This window comes from Theropithecus gelada, chromosome X (genome assembly GCF_003255815.1).
Source record: "Theropithecus gelada isolate Dixy chromosome X, Tgel_1.0, whole genome shotgun sequence".
NCBI classification, from domain to species: Eukaryota; Metazoa; Chordata; class Mammalia; order Primates; family Cercopithecidae; genus Theropithecus; species Theropithecus gelada.
In genome coordinates this window covers 133,195,989-133,214,816 of record NC_037689.1, presented here as the reverse complement: position 1 = coordinate 133,214,816, position 18,828 = coordinate 133,195,989, and the positions used below count along the sequence as shown (strand labels likewise).

General features: G+C 36.6%; 1 protein-coding gene across 8 annotated transcripts in view; it reads right to left on the bottom strand.

Annotated features, from left to right (window-relative positions):
• Positions 1-18,828, bottom strand: part of INTS6L (integrator complex subunit 6 like) — a 62,503-nt gene that overhangs the window by 10,937 nt on the left and 32,738 nt on the right. For 5 of the 8 annotated variants that reach the window (XM_025372189.1, XM_025372190.1, XM_025372191.1 and 2 more), the window contains exons 9-10: positions 15,478-15,610; positions 2,112-2,206 (exon numbers count right to left, since the gene is read on the bottom strand). In XM_025372189.1, the coding sequence (XP_025227974.1) occupies positions 2,112-2,206; positions 15,478-15,610 (228 nt within the window). Of the gene's footprint in view, positions 1-989; positions 1,101-2,111; positions 2,207-15,477; positions 15,611-18,828 lie in introns of all 8 variants that reach the window. The other 3 variants (XM_025372187.1, XM_025372188.1, XR_003117382.1) reach the window with 2 other exon arrangements.

Here is an 18,828-nt window from a genome sequence, read left to right as displayed (position 1 = left end):
CAGACCATACTTAAGTTGTCAGTTCCTAGCAAGGTGTGTCGGCATCCCAATTGTGGAGTCACTTTGGTTCTTTGGTGAAATCTGATGTTTTTCTCACTACTCTCCATTTCCTAAAGGCCAAACTTCCAAACACATCCACCTTGAAGCATTATCACCACTGCGAATGCTACTATTGTCCCCTACCTGGGAATACCTTTGTGCATAAGGTAAGTAAAACTGCTACATTAGTTTGTCATATAACGTAACACATTCATATGGAAGTAAAGCTCTAACTCAGTAGTTCTCAAATATTTCCATCCTACAAGAATGGGCTAAGTAGAGGTGAGAAGTATGATAAGGAACGGTGAGTGGAGGATGAGGTACTAATAGAGAGGGGCAGGCAAGGGACAAGGTGAATAATGGCAAATGAGGAACAGGTGGAGGGTGAGAAGAGAGGAAACTGAGCTCCACTCTTCAGCTCCCCTTGGGGTCTATCACCCTCCAGTGTGAGGAACACTGGTCTCATCTCCCCACTCTCCAGGGGAAAGCATATAGTTCTTTATCCAAGGGCTAGCATGTGAGTATAAGTCCTTCACATGCCTGAAAACTAATCTCAGACAAGTCATTCAATCACACCATGCCTCAGTGTGCTGATCTAAACAGGAGGGATGCTGTAGCCCAGAGTGATCTGAGGAGGAACTAGGTTGAAGATAGACAAAATGTGACCCATGAGAGAAGTCTATTAAGCCTCTGCCCCATATCAACCAGCTTGTGGGTAGGACAAACTGGCAGGCAAAAGGAGAAATGGCACAGCATCAAATGATACTGACAGACCCTTAACTGCAGCTTAATGGTGAAGCTAGAAGCCATAGAGAATCACATTATTACTAATCCATAAAGTGTAGAGATATATACACATTTAATTTGAAAAATTACAGTTACACTAAAGAATAAGGAAATGCACTTCTGAGGGCAAAGGATTTTTGTTTGTTTGTTTTTACCAATACTACCTGTTGGCTGAGTTTTTTAAGGTAAGAGATAACACTGTAACTAAGTCCACAATCTAAATTATCTGATATCAGATTTGGAGCTCCCATCATCCTTAGTGCTTTCTTTAATGGCTATAAGGAAACAAAATACACAACAGTAAGAATAGAATAAATCTTAAAATACTCAAAGTTCAGTTATAAGGGGCAAAGGGACATGATTCATTTCTTAGAAGTCAAGGTGCTGCACATAAAACCAAACATGGAACATTAAAAAGTGGCAATGAAAATAGCAGAGAAGTCAGGAGCAGAAAGTAAAAAAAAATCAGAAGAGAGTGGGATAAGAAGAGCAAGTAACAGCAAATTCAAACAAGTAAATTGCATTCAATCTTATTTCCCAAATCATCAAATCATTTCACATTGCATTTTATTGTTTGCCCCATTACTGCCATGGTAAACAGTAACACACCCCAATTTCTCCTCCCAGTGACACCAATGGTACCATTTAAGATTCTGCCTTTTCACCTCTAGAAACTTGGCTTAAAGTTTGTCACATCAACCTCTGAAATGATTTTGGTAATCTTGATTTAGGTTATATCACCAGTTCAAAATCATGAATACTTCACATTATAAAAACCAAAATGAGGTCAAGTCATTTCTTAATCTGTTTAGATTTCACCTCCCACCACCAGTGCCCCAACTTCATGCTGTGTCTAGGACACATTTAAGAGGCAATAGGCAACTGTAATGTCTTCAGATTTTCTTTTTCCAGAGGGAAACCCCATACTGAGAATTTCTAGAGTTAAAAAGGGAAGTTGATGTAATATATGAATCCGGATCTATTTATTCTTAAATTCCAATATTATAATTTCATAAGGTTACTTTTAATAAGAGAAACATAGATGTGTTTTATAAAAATAACCATGGCAGTTAAAGGAATAAAATAGAGAAAACAGTTCTCTTTTGTGCCGCCATGACATCTCCAAACTCTTACACATGATTTGAGAAGACAGTGACAACACAAATATCTGTAAAATAAAAAGATATCTCTCTTATTGCAACAGTAAAAGCTTTTGATCACTAACATTTTTTGTGACAAGAATCATCATTGATACAGTTAATACATATATACACACAAATACATACTAATAGGTAGTATGGAGGCAGAGTTTTTAAGTAGCTGTCAAAAGCCTGTCGCCACTTCAGATTTGGCTTAAGCTTGTGAACTTTAAACAAGTCATCTGTAATAGAAAAATAAAATATTACATCATTCTAGTACTGAGTTCTAAAATATAATCAAGCAACCCACATCTAGAAACTTCAGCTTTTAATGTAGATGAAAATTTCACTGGCGTTTATTTGATTATCTTTTTTAGTGGTTGTATTATTTACCAAAATTATATATAGTATTTTTTCTAAAAAATGAAATAAATTCCTAAGTTACATATTCCTCTTTCATCTGCAATGCTACATGAAATACAATATTAAAACAATGATTTTGATCCACTTGAAATATTTTCCCAACCTCTTACATATTGGTAACTCTAGTAATTTTCACCTCAGGGGCAATCCATGGTCACTGGTTGATGGAATAACATTTATTTCATTTAAACATAGAGGGTGTTATACATTTTGCTGAAAGGTCAAGGTAAGAGACTTTACAAAGTATATATGAACAAAAGCTAAGCCTATAATTTCTAGGCAGTGATGAGCAAGCTCTAAAACTATATTTTGGGCCAGGCGTAGTGGCTCACACCTGTAATTCTAACACTTTGAGAGGCTCAGGTGGATGAATCACTTGAGCCCAGAAGTTTGAGACCAGCCTGGGCAACACAATGAGACCCCCATCTCTATAAAAAAAAACAAATGAAAATTAGCCAGGTCTGGTGGCATATGCCTGTAGCTGGGGAGGTTGAGGCAGGAGGATTGCTTGAGCCTGGGAGGTTGAGGCTGCAGTAAGCTGTGATCGTACCATTGCACTCCAGCCTGGATGACAGAGCAAGATCCTGTCTCAAAAAACATAATAAAATAAAATAAAATAATAAAATAAAAATTTTAATCAGTCTATGCTTTGTTTAGCCATATTTCCCTGCCTCTTCATTTTATTTTTTAATTTCCATGATCACACATTTTGAGCCAAACTTTAGGTCACTCACTGACCTAAAGTCATTGGGTGATACTAAAAGCACTATTAAAAGTAAGTACAGATGTTAGGTTGAAGTTTAAAATTCTGTACAACAACTAAACATGTTTCTTGAATACCATGTACTAAAAGTATTTGAACTAAAAATATTTACCTAAGTAGACATTCCCTATCTTTTCACACTTAAATTTAATTATTTTAATAATCTAAATACATTTTTATATACTGCATGAAAATTTCCTTCACATCTCATTATTTCCAAGTGTAAGAAAAAAATATTTTTTCTAATATAATAAAAATATAAAAATTGGAATCCCCAGACATCAACATGAATCTGCCACATATACTATAGGTACCAAAGACACTATAAATTCATGCTTTATTTTGTGTCTTAAGGTTTTATTAGTATTTTTTTAAAAAAATGCTTTACTTACAGAGACAAAACCATCCCTATCCCACATGCGTAATTTACTTACAAATAGGGCTATTCTTTGAAATTCTGAATTACTTTAGTTAAGAAAAGTGACATATTTCCTTCCTTTTACAGCTATAATAAATTATTCACTCCTGCTGAAACAAATTTAAATGAATTTACAAAGTCATAAAACATAGGTCTTTTGTTAAAGATTTGAAGATATTTCTGGTTCATTGCAGCAAGTGGAGCCTTTAACGACCATTCATATCCTGACAGAAAGGAATGAGAGACCATGGGTATATCCTGTTATACCATGTCTTTATGTGGAGTCTGTTGGGAATTAGGCAGATTTTGGAAACTAACAGACAAACATAAATACTGGAGAAATTTTTAGATATATAATACTCTTTGTATTTCTAACAATGCCAAGTGCAATGATTCCACCAAGGAGATCGTTTAGGCTAATTATTTTCTGCCAGAGTTTTAAAATGGGGGTCAGGAGAAGAAAGATAATCTTCTGCAGTCTAGATTAAGAGTAGAGAGCTTCTAGTGTGACAGTGCCTTAGTCACTACCTCTGTAGCTCAGCAAATTATTTCCATAGGATTAAATACCCATTCACATGGACTCCCTAGGATGGTACAGTAAAGGTGTCATATGAACAATTAGCTGATCAACATTTGAAAGAAGAGGTGATGGGAGTGTAGAATGAATGAAAGTAAAATGATACTGCCAACACCTCAAAAATGACTGGTATTTTCTCTTCCAGTTCCTTTCTCCCCATTTCTTTCTTCAAAGAGAGGGAAGACCTGGGTTTGAGTTCAAGCTCAGCCACATCCTTAGCTCAGTGAGTTTGGAGAAATCGCCTTTGTAAGCCTCCATTTCATCTATAAAATGGGTCAGATGATAATTGCCTTACCACAAGACTATTCTAAGGAACTACATAATATATGTGTGAAAGCCCCATACAAAATGAAAAACAAACAAACCAGTATAAGCTGTTAAGCACCAGATACATAGTGACTGATACACATCAAAGTATCCTGCTTCTATTCTCTATCCTCCTACCTCTCCCTTTCTTCCTCCTGATCATACTGGTTTTAATATGGAACTACATTTTATTTTTTACACAAGCCCTCAGTTCTGAATTTAAAAGAACAGGTTGATTGAATGTGGTATATTTAAGAAAAGGAAAAAAAACTTGTTACAAATGCTCTAATTTCTGCAGTTATTAGGTCTCAATAGAAAAATTAATTTCCTAATTGGGAAAGAGTCCTTTGCTAACTACAACAATCTGGTGACCTCCTTAATGACATGATTCTGGTAGCTTATTGATACAATTAAGCCTCATTTATCTATTCCAGAAAATGAGATGTTTTATATTTTCTAGTAAGTTTTAGTGCATAAGTAATTAAACTTTCATGACCTTAATTTGATTGAAATCTGGTATTAATAAAAAGAAAACAAGGGACACTATTATGAACAATTACTGTACTATGTAGTAATATAGTGATGCTTCTGGACTTATGAAGTCTGTGTAACTTAACTTGCCCTTTTACAAACTGTCCCTCTCCACTAAAACTGTAAAATTATACAATAACCGTACAGTATATTCTTAGTATAAGAAAGCAGTGCCTTCGAGAGCTACTAAGATAATGTAGATATTAATAACGAAAATAATAACAACATTTATTGAGCACTTACTATTTGCCAGGCAAGTTCTAAACAATTTAACTGTATTAACTCATTTAATTCCAACTAAATCCCTTTGAGGTAAGTACTATCATCATCCCCATTTCACTAATGAGGAAACTGAGGCATAGAGAGGTTAAGTATCTTGCCCAAGGTCATGAAACTAGCAAGTAGCAGAGCCAGATTCATACCTGGGCAGCTATGACCTCTAGCCCAAACTCTTAACCACTATAGATGTTAAACTACCCAGAGAATTAAGTAATTATGGAAATGTTGAGTTTTTGTTTATTTCAGAAACTCACAAGGAATCCCAAGTTTGGACTTCAGGAGCTCAAGGACCTCCAGCCTCAAAGGGTGTTAAAAATCCTATACTCCTCAGAAAACACAGGTTACAGAAAGGCCTGGAGATGGATATTTGAAGCCAGGGGGCAGAATGGGAACTGAGTCAAGATCGGGATGGACCCTAGCTGAATGTATGGGATTAGGGAACAGGGGAAGAGTCAAAGATGCCTCCAGAGTTTCTGGTGTGGGATGTCTGCATAGACATGGTGATGCCACTAACTAAACTGTGGAGAGAGGAGGAAGAGCATGGTAAGGTAAGAGTTCAGCTTGGCTTGAAGACACTCTTGAAACATCCAGAAGGCTGTTGGGCAACCGAAATAATTTAGGTCATCATGCTCTAGGCAAGGTTGGAGTCTCAGTGTTATAGGCTAAGGAAGACCAGGCACAGATGCCACACATATCTTACTGGTGACAGAAGACACTTCAAACAGAAGAAACACTTGACATTTGAGGAATAGAGTGATACAAACTAAAAGGTGGCCAGGAAGACAGTGTCAGGATTTGACTTGGCAGAGTGCTGAGGAGTTTGGGGATGGGCATCACGTTGCAACTTAAGCAAAGAAGGTTTTAGGCAAAAAAGAACTGAATGCTTGATCACACTATAATCATTCCTCTTAACCATTATGTCATGCCTTCATCTGACCTCTATTACCTGAAAGACGAGCAAAGGCAAAGATGAGAGGATGGGTCTTGCTATTGTAAAGTGCTCTATATCCTGATAGCTACTGGAAGACCAGCTACTCTAGTTAAAGGAATTTTCATGGAATAATCTGGAAGGCAGGCTGGACTTAGACAAAAGATGGGACCCTATAGCTCAGCCCATAATAGTTGCATAGGACTTTCACCACTGCTCAGTAGTAATGAGGTCACCGCTACCCCTATGGTGTCAGTAGAGGTCAAATGTGGAAGACAATGAAGCATTCCTACCTCTTCCAGCCAGGAAGGTATCATTTTAGGGGGGATCCAGAACTCCCACCCGCACACAACAATAACAAGGAGACCCCTCCCTTTTGGTGTCAATGAAGACCAAGTGGCGAGCCTGAACTTCTACCTGGCATGAATGAGGCAACACCTCCCAATTTCTCCAAAAGAGTGTGAGAGGAAGTAAGTTAAAACAGAAGGTTTAAGTAAGATCCAGAGATTCGTAAGAAAATACTGAAAATGTACAGGAAAAAAAATCACTTATACCAAGAACCAGGAAGATCTCAAACTTATTATTGTTATTATTATTTTTGAGACAGAGTAGCACTCCATCACCCAGGCTGGAGTGCAGTGGCGTGATTTGGGCTTACTACAACCTCTGCCTCCCAAATGCAAATGAGTGTCGTGCCTCAGACCCCTGAGTAGTGGGAATTACAGGTGTGTACCACCATGCTCGGCTAATTTTTGTATTTTTAGTAAGGACGGGGTTGTACCATGTTGGCCAGGCTAGTCTGGTCTGGAACTCCTAACCTCAAGTGATCCACCTGCCTTGGCCTCCCAAATGCTGTGATTAAGGTGTGAGCCACCGCGCCTGGCCTCAAAATTAATTTAAAAAGACAATTAAGGGATGTTGACACCAAGATAATAGAGATGTTAAAAATATCCAATTTAAAGCAGCCATCATAAAACATGTTTCAAAAAATAATATGAGCAGGCTCGAAACAAATGAAAACACATGCAAAGAAATAGAAAATAAGAATAGAAGATATAAAGAATAACTAAATGGAAATTTTAGAATTAAAAAAATACAATAACCAAAACAAAAAGCTCAGTAGATAGGCTCAACAACAGAATGCAGGGGACAGAGCAAATAATCAATGAACTAGAAAATAGAACAATGTAAATTACCCAATCTGAATAACAGAGAAAATAGAATGAAAACAATGAACGGAGCCTAACGAACCTATGAAACTACAAGAAAGGATCTAACATTCATGTCAACAGAATCCTGGAAGGAGAAGAGAAAGAAAGTGGGGCTGAGAAAGTACTCAAGGTAATAATGGCTGAAAAGTGGCCAAATTTGGAAGGAGAAATAAACCTACAGATTCAAGAAGCTCAGTGAACCTCAAACAAAATAATCTCAGAGAAATGCATGCCAAGACACATCATAATCAAACTTCCGAAAACTAAAGGCAGAAATAAATCTTGAAAGCAAAGAAAAACAATACCTCACTTACAGAGGAAAAACAATTAGAATTAAAGTAGATTTCTTATTAGAAACCAAAAGAACAGAAGGCAGTTACACAGCATTTTGCTAGTGCTGAAATAACAGTACTGTCAACCGAGAATTCTATACCTAGCAAAAAAAAAAAAAATATATATATATATATATACACACATATATATATATACACACACACACAAAAATATATATATATTTCAGGAATGAAGGGAAAATCAAGATATTCTCAGATGAAGAGAAACTAAGAGAATTTGTCACTAGCAGACCTATCCTTAAAAAACAGCTAAAGATGTTCTTTAAACAGAAATTAAATATAAAAGAACAAATCTTGAATTATCAGGAAGAAAGAACAGGATATGCCAAAATATGGTTTAAAACAATAGACTTTCATCCTGAGTTTTCTAAATTATGTTTGACAGTTGAGGCAAAAGTTATAACAAGGCCGCATGTGTTTCTAATTGTACATAAAATAGTTCAGATAATTTTAGTATAAATGGAGGAGGGTAAGGGAATATAATGAGAGATAAAGTTTCTATATTCCACTCAAATTAGTAAAATAATGAGAACGAGTAGACTTTGGTAATTTATGCATATATAACACCTGGAGCAATCACTAAAAAAGCTATCCAAACAAATATACTTGAAAGTACTATAGGTAAAAGAAAATAGAATTCTAAAAAACGTTTAAATAACCCAAAAGATGCCAGTAAAATGAAAACAGAGAAAAGAAAAATAGAACAAAGAGAAAACAATAAGATGGCATACTTAAGCCCTAACATAACAATAATCACATTAAATGCAGATATCTAAATACAACAATTAGAAAACAAAGATTGGCAGAGTGGATTAAAAAACATGACCCAAAAATGTGCTGTCCATAAGAAACTCACTTAAACAAAATAGTTACAGGCAAGTTCAAAGTAAAATGATGGAAAAAGATATATAATGCAAACGTCAAAGAAAAACAGAAGTGGATACATTAGTAGCAGATAAAGCAGACTTAAGAGCAAAGAAAATTAGCAAAGATACATTACATAATGATCCATCAAGGAAGAATACACCATGATTCTAAATGTATATGAACCAAGTAAAAGCTGCAAAATAGTTGAAGCAAAAATTGATGGAACTGAAAAAGAAATAGACAAATCCACAATTATAGTTGGAGACTTCAATACCCCTCTCTCAAAAACTGATAGAGCAAATAGACAGAAAATCAACAAGGATATAGCAGAACACCATCAACCAACAGGAATAATTTAACCCTTCTAGAATATCCTACCAAACAACATGAGACCGTACATTATTCTCAAGCACCGCTGGAATATATATTAAGACAGAAAATATCATTTGCCATAAAGCAAATGGCAACATATTTATAAGAGTAGATATCAAATACAGATGTGTCCTCTGACCATGATGGAATTCAAGCTAGAAACTAGTAACAAAAAGATAATAGGTAAATTTCAAAACACTTGGAAATTGAACAATACACTTCTAAATAATCTATGGGTCAAATAAGTCTCAGGAGAAATCAAAAGACAAAGTAAAGTGAATGAAAATGAAGGACAACATGTAAAATTTGTGAAAAGCAGCTAAATTAGTTCTGAGAGAAAATAAAGGCTAAGTACTACTTACAACAGGAAAGAGGAAAAGGATCAAACCAATAATCTAAGATCCCATACCAAGAATCAAAAAAGAAAAGCAAAACAAACAAAGTAAGGAGAAGAAAGGAAATAAAGAAATCAATGAAATTTTAAAAAGAAAAAAATTGATAAGATTAATGAAACAGCTGGTTCTTTGATGAGATGAATAAAAGTAACAAACATCTAGCAAGGCTGACAAAGACAAAGAAGACATCAGATCCATGTTATCAATACCAAGAATAATATAGGTGATATCACTAAAGACTCTGTACACATCAAAAGGACAATAAGGGATTGCCAAGAATGACTCTACACACACAAATTTCACAACTTAGATGAAATGGACAAATGGACTGATTCCTCAAAAGGACACATAACCACATTTCACTCAATTAAGTACATAATTTGAATAACCCTATAACTATGAAACAAATTGAATTTTAAAATTAATAATTTTAAAACTCCCAACAGGAATGTTTAGAACTAGATAGTTTCACTCAGGAATTCTATCAAATTTACAGAATGATTAATACCAATTATACACAATCTTTCCCAGAAAACAGAATAGGAGAAGCACTTCCCAATTCATTTTATGAAGAGCTTGTATTACCTTGATACTAAAACCAAAGACAACAACAAAAAAGACAACTACAGGCCAATATCTTTCATGAATATAAACACAAAATTACTCAACAAAATATTAGCACATAGAACTCAGTAATATATATGAAAAGAATTATATGCCATGACCAAGTGAGATTTATTTCAGGGGTAGAAAGCTGGTTCAATATTTGAAAATTAGTGTAATCCATCATACTTACAGACTAAAGAAGAAAAATCATATGGTCATATCAAATGATGCAGAAAGAACATTTGAGGCCGGGCCCAGTGGCTCGCGCCTGTAATCTCAGCACTCTGGGAGGCCAAGGCAGATGGATCACCTGAGGTCAGGAGTTCAAGACCATCTTGCCCAATGTGGTGAAACCCCATCTCTGACTGAAATTATAAAAATTAGCAAATCATGGTGGTATATGCCTGTAATCCAGCTACTTGGGAGGCTGAGGCAGGAGAACTGCCTGAATCCAGGAGGTGGAGGTTGCAGTGAACTGAGATCATGCCATTGCACCCCAGCCTGGGCAACACAGCAAGATTCCATCTTAAAAAAAAAAAAAAAAGGCCGGGCGCGGTGGCTCGCGCCTGTAATCCCAGCACTTTGGGAGGCTGAGGCGGGTGGATCACGAGGTCAGGAGATCGAGACCATCCTGGCTAACATGGTGAAACCCCGTCTCTACTAAAAATACAAAAAATTAGCCAGGCGTGGCGGTGGACGCCTGTAGTCCCAGCTACTTGGAAGGCTGAGGCAGGAGAATGGCGTGAACCTAGAAGGTGGAGCTCACAGTGAGCCGGGATCGCGCCACTGCACTCCAGCCTGGGCAACTGAGCTAGACTCCATTTCAAAAAAAAAGAAAGAGTGAGCATTTGAGAAGCTCTAACACCTATTTATGATTTTTAAAAACTCGGAAAAATACAAATAGAAGGGGAACTCTTTAACCTTTTTTTTTTTGTGAGATGGAGTTTTGCACTGTCTCCCAGGCTGGAGAGCAGTGGCGTGATCTCGGCTGATTGCAACCTCCACCTCCCGGGTTCGAGCAATTCTCCCGCCTCAGCCTCCCAAGTAGTTGGGACTACAGGTGTGTGCCACCATGCCAGCTAATTTTTGTAATTTTTAGTAGAGATGAGGTTTTGCCATGTTGGTCAGGCTGGTCTTGAACTCCTGATCTCAGGTGATCAGACTGCCTTGGCTTCCCAAAGTGCTGAGATTACAGGCGTGAGCCACCGCACCCAGCCAGAACTCTTCAATTTGATAAAGAAAATCTACAAAAGCATTATGCTTAATTGAAGAATGAATAGTGCATAGTCAAGCACTGATGGAACATACATCTTACCACTGCCATTCAACACAGTGCTGGAAGTTCTCTACAGTACAGTAAGGCAAGAAAAGAAAAGAAAAAGCATAAAGATAAGAATAGAAAAGGTAAAACTGTCTCTATTTGCAGGTGACATAATTGTCTACATTGAAAATTTCAGGGAATCTATAAAACTCTCCTACAACTAATAAGTGAGCTCAGTAAAGTTGCAGGATACAATATTAACATAAAAATCAACCGTATTTGTATATACTAGCAGTGAACATGTAGATACCAACATCAAAAATATAATACCATTTGCAATTACTCAAAAAATGAAGTAGGTATAAATATAACAAAATATGCACTGTATTTGTATGCGGAAAACTGCATAACACCAATGAAAGATCAGAAAAGATCTAAATAAGTATTTGCAAGTCACCTATCTGTCAGAGGGCTAGTATCTACAATATATAAAGAACTTCCAAAACTCAACAGTAACAAAAGCAAACAATCTAATTAAAATATAGGGAAAAGTCAGTTCACCGAAGAACATATACAATGGCACATGAGCACATAGAAAGATGGTCAATATTGTTAGCCATTAGGGAAATACAAATTAAAACCACAGTGCTATATCAGTATACACCTATCAAAATGGCTAAAATTTAAAAAATACTAACACCACCAAAGGCTGATGAAGATGCAGAGAAACTGGTTCACTCATACACTAATGGTGGGAATGTAAAATAGTATAGCTACTCTGGAAAACACTTAAGCTGTTTCTTAAATAACTAAACATGCAACTACCATAGGATCTAGCAATTTCACTCCTGGGCATTTACCTCAGAGAAGTGAAGACTTATGTTCAAACCTGGAAGCAAATGTTTACAGTAGCTTTATTCACAATAGCCAAAAAGCATAAACAACACAGATGTCCTTCAACAGGTGAACAGGTGGAGAATCTGTGGTATATTCATGTCATAGTTTGTAAACTCAGCAGTGAAGAGGAACAAACTATTGATACTTGCAACAACCTGAAGGAATCTCTAGAGAATTACACTGAGTGAAAAAAGCCAATCCCAAAAGGTTACATACTGAATGGTTCCATTTATATAACATTCTTGATATAATAAAATTATAGACATGTAGAACAGATTAGTGGTTGGCAGTGGTTAAGGAGGGGATGGGTACAGGAGGCAGGTAGATGTGGCTATAATAGGGCCTCATAAGGGATCTTTATGGTGATGAAAATGTTCTGTATCTTCACTGCATCAATGTTAATATCACAACTGTGATACTGTACTGTAGTTTTGCAAGATTTCCATTTGAGAAAACTGAGTAAAGAGTATATAGGATCTTTCTGTGTTATTTCTTCTTAAAAAATGTTATTAAAAATTGTGTTTAGGCTGGGTGCAGTGGCTCATGCCTGCAATCCCAGCACTTTGGGAGGCCGAGGTGGGCCAATCACTTGAGGTCAGGAGTTTAAGACCAGCCTGGAAAACATGGTGAAACCTCGTCTCTGCTAAAAATACAAAAAGTAGCTGGGCGTGGTGGTGCGCGCCTGTAAACCCAGTTACTTGGGAGGCTGAGGCAGGATAATCACTTGAACCCAGGAGGCGGAGGTTGCAGTGAGCCAAGATCATGCCCTTACACTCTGGCTTGGGTGACAGAGACAGACTCTATCTCAAAAAAAAAAAAAAAAAAAAACCAGAAAAGAAAAGAAAAAGAAAAAGAAATAAATTGTGATTAAAAACACGTAATACTTACCATCTTAACCATTTTCAACTGTACAGTCCAATAGTGTTAACTGTATGCATATTGCTGTGCCACAGATCTCTAGAGGTTTTTCACCTTACAAAACTGAAACTCAGTTACACACTGAAGAACAAGTCCCCATTTCCCCCTCACCCAGCCTCTGTGTCTATGAGTTTGACTACTTTTAATACCTCATATAAGTGGAATCATACAATATTTGTCATTTGGCTTATTTCACTTAGCATAAGTCCACTAGGTTCATCCATATTGTAGCATGTCACAAAATTTCCTTCTTAAGGCTAAATAATATTCCATTGCATGTATATATACCACATTTTCTTTATTCATTTATCCAACAGTGGCATTTTTTTTTTTTTTTTTTTTGGCTATTGTAAATAATGCTGCAGTGAACATGGGTGTGCAAATATATCTTCAAGATTCTGGATTCAATTCTTTTGGATATATACTCAGAAATGGGATTGCTGGATCATATGGTTAATTCTATTTTTAATTATTTGAGGTACTTCTGTTTTCCATATTGGTTGCACCATTTTACATTCCCAAGAGTGCACAAGAATTCCAATTTCTCCACATCTTTACCAACACTTCTCATTTTCTGTTTTTGTGATAGTGACCATCCTGAGGGGTGTAATGTAATGCCTTACTGTAGTTTTGATTTGCATTTCTGTAATGATTAGTGATGTTGAGCATCTTTTGATATGCTTGTTGACAATTTGTACCTCTTCCTTGGAGAAATATCTATTCAAGTCCTTTGTCCATTTTTTAAGCAGGCTATTTAGGGTTTTGTTTTTGTTTTGCTATTGAAATGTAAGACCTCCTTATATTTTTTGGAATTTAAGCCCTTATAAGATATATGGTTCGCAAATATTTTCTCCTATTCCACAGGTTGCCTTTTCGCTCTGTTGATCATGTTCCTTGATGCACAAGCTTTTAAGTTTGATACAGTCCCATGTATCTAGTTTTGTTTTTGTAGCCTGTGCTTTTGAGGTCATCTCTTTTTATATTATTTCTTACAACTGCATGTGAATCTACAATTATCTCAAAATAAAAAGTGTGTAAGTGGTATGCAGTATCTGTTCTTCTGTGTCTGGCTTATTTCACTCAGCATAATGTTTTCTAGCATAGTACCTACAGTTAACAATACGGATTGTGTACTTGAAAGATCAGTAAGAGGGTAGATCTTATCAGGGCAGGAGGAAACTCTTGGAGGTGACTGATAGGTTTATGACATAGATTGAGGTGATGGTTTAATGGGTATATACTTATCTCCAAACTCATCAAGTTGTATACATCAAGTATGTACAGCTTTTTGTATGTCAATAGATCAAGTAGATCAAAAAAATGTACTTAAAAATAGAAAAATAATACCATTAACAGTGTAAGTGAAGATTACATAGTCTAATCTCTTCACTTTATAGTTGTGGAAACTGAAGTCATAAAGACATATTTAAGAAAAGGGATAAATAAATCTGCAAAATACAGATACTTTTTTACTGGCAGTCTTATTAATCTGAAAGATATAACCTATATTATATGTTAATGATAATCAGCTCTTAGAAAGAGAACATCCCTCTTAGGTTGGACTAAGAAATAAAGTAGATAGGTTATATAAAATAATCATGCTAATACATTTATAATGACTCATTCTTAAACTTCTTAACTCAACATTTGAAAGTATTGCAATTTCAGTATATTCAGTGTATGTTGTATTTATAGCACTAAAAGTCTCATAGTTTTAGTGATCATATGAAAACTTAGTAAAGATTTGACTGTTTTTGCAAAAATTAAGAAACTCCATGAAATAAAAACATTTACAACTTTACAACTAGAAGGATACTGTGCAGTAAGTACTACATTACTCTAAACAGATGTGGCTCTTCAAATAAGGGGAAAATATCTCCACTCCATTTTCATTAGTATCTGAGTAACAGCTTCTTGAATTGTTCCTTTTAGAATCTTGCTATGGAAACCACAGCTTCTACAATCACAGTCATTGCAGAATTTGCTCTGGTACCTATTTCCTTAACTCCCTACTCTGCCTAAAACAGATGCCTCAAGAGCATTTATCTTCTGAGGAGAAACAAGCATAAGCCATTACTCCCACCCCATGGTAGCTTTGTTTTGGTATTTTTTGGCCCAAACTATACAAAAAAGCCAAGTGCACTTCAAACTGGGGACTGGGGGTGGGGCGTGCATTGGAAGTTGCAACCTGAAGAACAGCATAAGAATCACACACTGAAGGTCAAGCTTCTCTTCTGTTTGATGTAAAAACAACAAAAAGAAGACAAACAAAACAGAAAACAGTATGCAAATTCTATCCTTTCAAATCAGTTTTTTACTGTCATCTACATTTAAAATGCTTAGTCCATTATGGATTTTTCATTTCCGATGTATTTTAAAGATGATTCAATGGCACATGTTTTACTTACCTAAAAGAGGAAGTAAAACTGGGTAGTTGTAAGGCATCACAAAGAGGTTTACACAAGTTAAAGTCGTACTGGCTTTTAAATAACCAAATGGATATCCAAGTTCATTGTACTTTCCACTGCTAGTAACAAATACCTGAGAAGAACATGAAGTAATGCACAGTGATGACAATAAGGATTTTATGTCAAACCAAACCCACAGTAACATTCCATAGCAGCATCTATGGCACAATTTGATTGTAATTTTAAAATAGCAATAGTGTTTTTAGCCTACGGTTACGTCAAAATATATTATACTAGGCCAGACTCATGTACTAGGATTACAGGTGGCTCACACTTACAATCCTGGCACTTTGGGAGACTGAGGTGGAAAGACTGCTTGAGGCCACGAGTTTGAGACCAGCCTGGGTGACAAAGGGAGACCTCATCTCTATAACAAATTTAAAAAAGTAGCCGAGTATGGTGGCATGAGCCTATGGTCCCAGACCCTTGGGAGGCTGAGGCAGGAGGATGGCTTGAGCCTGGGAGCTTGAGGCTGCAATGAGTCATGACTGTGCCACTGCACTCCACCCTGGGTGACAGAGCAAGACCCTGTCTCAAAAAAATCATACTAAATATGAATGTTCAGATTGCAATTCTTCTATAAATTATATTAAGAAATGAAACTATACTATGCAACAACCATTCAGAGACCACAGGCCACATCAACGGTACCCACATATTTACTTACTTAGCAAAATGAAAAATAAAGCTGAAATACTGCTAAGAGGAAACGAGCCACTAAAACAAATTAACTTCTCAAAAGAACAAGTGGTAACCAATGCAGACTGCGAGGAAAATAGAACATAGTCCCATGCCTGAAGCATGAAATTACAAAAACAAAGCCTACTTAAAGGATTATGTAAACAGTCTTCATTGTACTATTATTAAGTCTTTGCTCTATGCTCTTTGCTGCCTCCTTCCCCTACCCATTTATTCATTTTTCTTTCAATAAATATTTACGGAGTAACGTATTATAATAAGCCAGGCACGGGTGCTAATTATTTTGAGGCAGCAAAGAGATACTTTGGGTCAACCTGGAAGGCATTTCTCTTATAAATTATGCTGGTAGTGGCCAAGTGCGGTGGCTCACGCCTGTAATCCTAGTACTTCGGGAGGCCGAGGTGGGTGGATCACCTGAGGTCAGGAGTTCCAGACCAGCCTGGCCAACATGGCAAAACCCCATCTCTACTAAAAATTGCAAAAATTAGCCAGGCGTGGTGGCGCGCTTGTAATCCCAGCTACTCGGGAGGCTGGGCAGGAGAATCACTTGAACCCGGGAGGTGGAGGTTGCAGTGAGCTGAGATTGTGCCACTGCACTCCAGCCTGGGCAACACAGCAGGACTCCGTCTCAAAAAAAAAAAAAAAAAAAAAAAAAAAAGTTACACTGGTAAACATTCAGTGAAGATTAAAACATTGATCTTCATTCCATGTGACTATTTTCTTACTCCTTATTGATTTCCTGATGTGATTCCTGTATCATCAGCCCCCATACAGTTGATATGTTGTGCTGGGGTCCCCTAGCTGCCATGTTTTCTCTGTTCCATGTTCAGTCTTTGGTCCAAACCACCAATATATACTTTTGGAGACCTGGACCTTTACTTTTCCAAAGTCCTTTGGCAGAATCGTTTACAACAAAAGTCAAACCCTGACGTTTAACAGAATCCATTTACCTTGCTAGTTCTCGCTACCACCAATATCACCTACCAATTCACTACCTTCTTATAATATTAAGTTATCACTAAGAATAAGTTGTTATAATTTATGTAATGTAATTTATGTAATTTATGACCCCACAGAACATGAGTTGTACTAAAACATGAGTCTACTAGATTTTGTGTCATAATTTGAACGATAATAGAAACAGATAACTACAATAAACCATGTTGGATTTTATTTCCTAAGTGTATATATTAGAAGAGAGGAAAAATTCATCAAAGAAAGATTTAAAAAATCACATGCACAAGGCAATCAAGGGTCAGCTCTATGATTCCCATGAAAGGAAAAGCACTGTATTTTGTTTCTTTCTCTCTTTCTCTTTCCTACCTTCCTTGGCCCCTTGAGTTTTTCCAAATTCCTCATCAGCCACAGATTCATAGATTTTTAGGGTTCCAAAGGATCTTTAGAGCTAGTTCAGACAAAATAAGTGCCTCGTGCAAGGCCACATAGTTGGTGACAGAGCTAGGGTTAGGCTCTGGTCTCCTTTGTGGTTTTGCCAAATTTCCTGGCCACCGGTTCATTTTATTCTTTTTCACTACTGCTAATTCATCACATTAAGAATACTCTAAAACAAAGTAACATAAAGTACAGGAAAGAGGCAAATGACATATTTAAGGGGTTGTGCAGGAGCAAGGACAGTATTTCTTAAGTTTCTTGGAAGAAGGTTTCCAAGAAATGTGCTATATAGAAAAGAGGGGTTATTTTAGGGAAAAGCTATAATTTGTAATTTTATTTGCTTTCATTGTAAAAATGTTTTTCAACCCATAAATTCAAAGGTCATATCTTTATTTTAAATTAGCAATCTATTATCCATATCTCTACATTTCTAGCACTTTTGGGGTAAACTGTAAGTATATAGCTCAATGAATGCTCACTAAGTGAAAGTACATGTGTAAACAGCACAAAAGTCAAAAAACAGAACATGGCCAGGCACAATGGTTGATACCATCATCCCAGCACTCTGGGAAGCCGAGGTGGGAGGATTGCTTGAGCCCAGGAGTTTGAGACCAGCCTGGGCGACACAGTGAGACTCCGTCTCTATTTAAAAAAAAAATTAAAAATTAGCCAGGAATTGTGGTGTATGCCTGTAGTCCTAGCTCCTTTGCGGGGGGCTGAGGTGGGAGGATCACTTTGTTTGAGCCAAGGAGGTCGAGACTACAGTGAGCCACGATTGTGTTACTGCACTCCACCCTGGGCAACAGGCTGGACGCTTCTCAAAACAAAACAAAAAACAAAAAAGAAAAGAATGAAAGAAAGAAACAGAACAAAACCAGACATCTCCTTGTGTCGTCTTCTATCCACTACCTTGCATCCCCCCAAGAGAAACCACTATCCCGACTTCTAACAGAGTAAGTTAGTTTTACCTCTCTCTGAAAGTATATAATACAGAATCACACAATATGTAATCTTTTCTGTCTAGCTTCTTTGCTCAGTATTATGTTTGTGAGATTATTCTGTTTCTTGTGCTTTTACATTCTTGCTTTAAGCCTGCTCCTTTTTTTCTAACTAGTTGTAGCATCTTGAGAGAATTTAAGTAGCTTACAGACAACTTGTAGCAATAATCTCACATTTTAAGATAAAACAGATGGCAGTCTG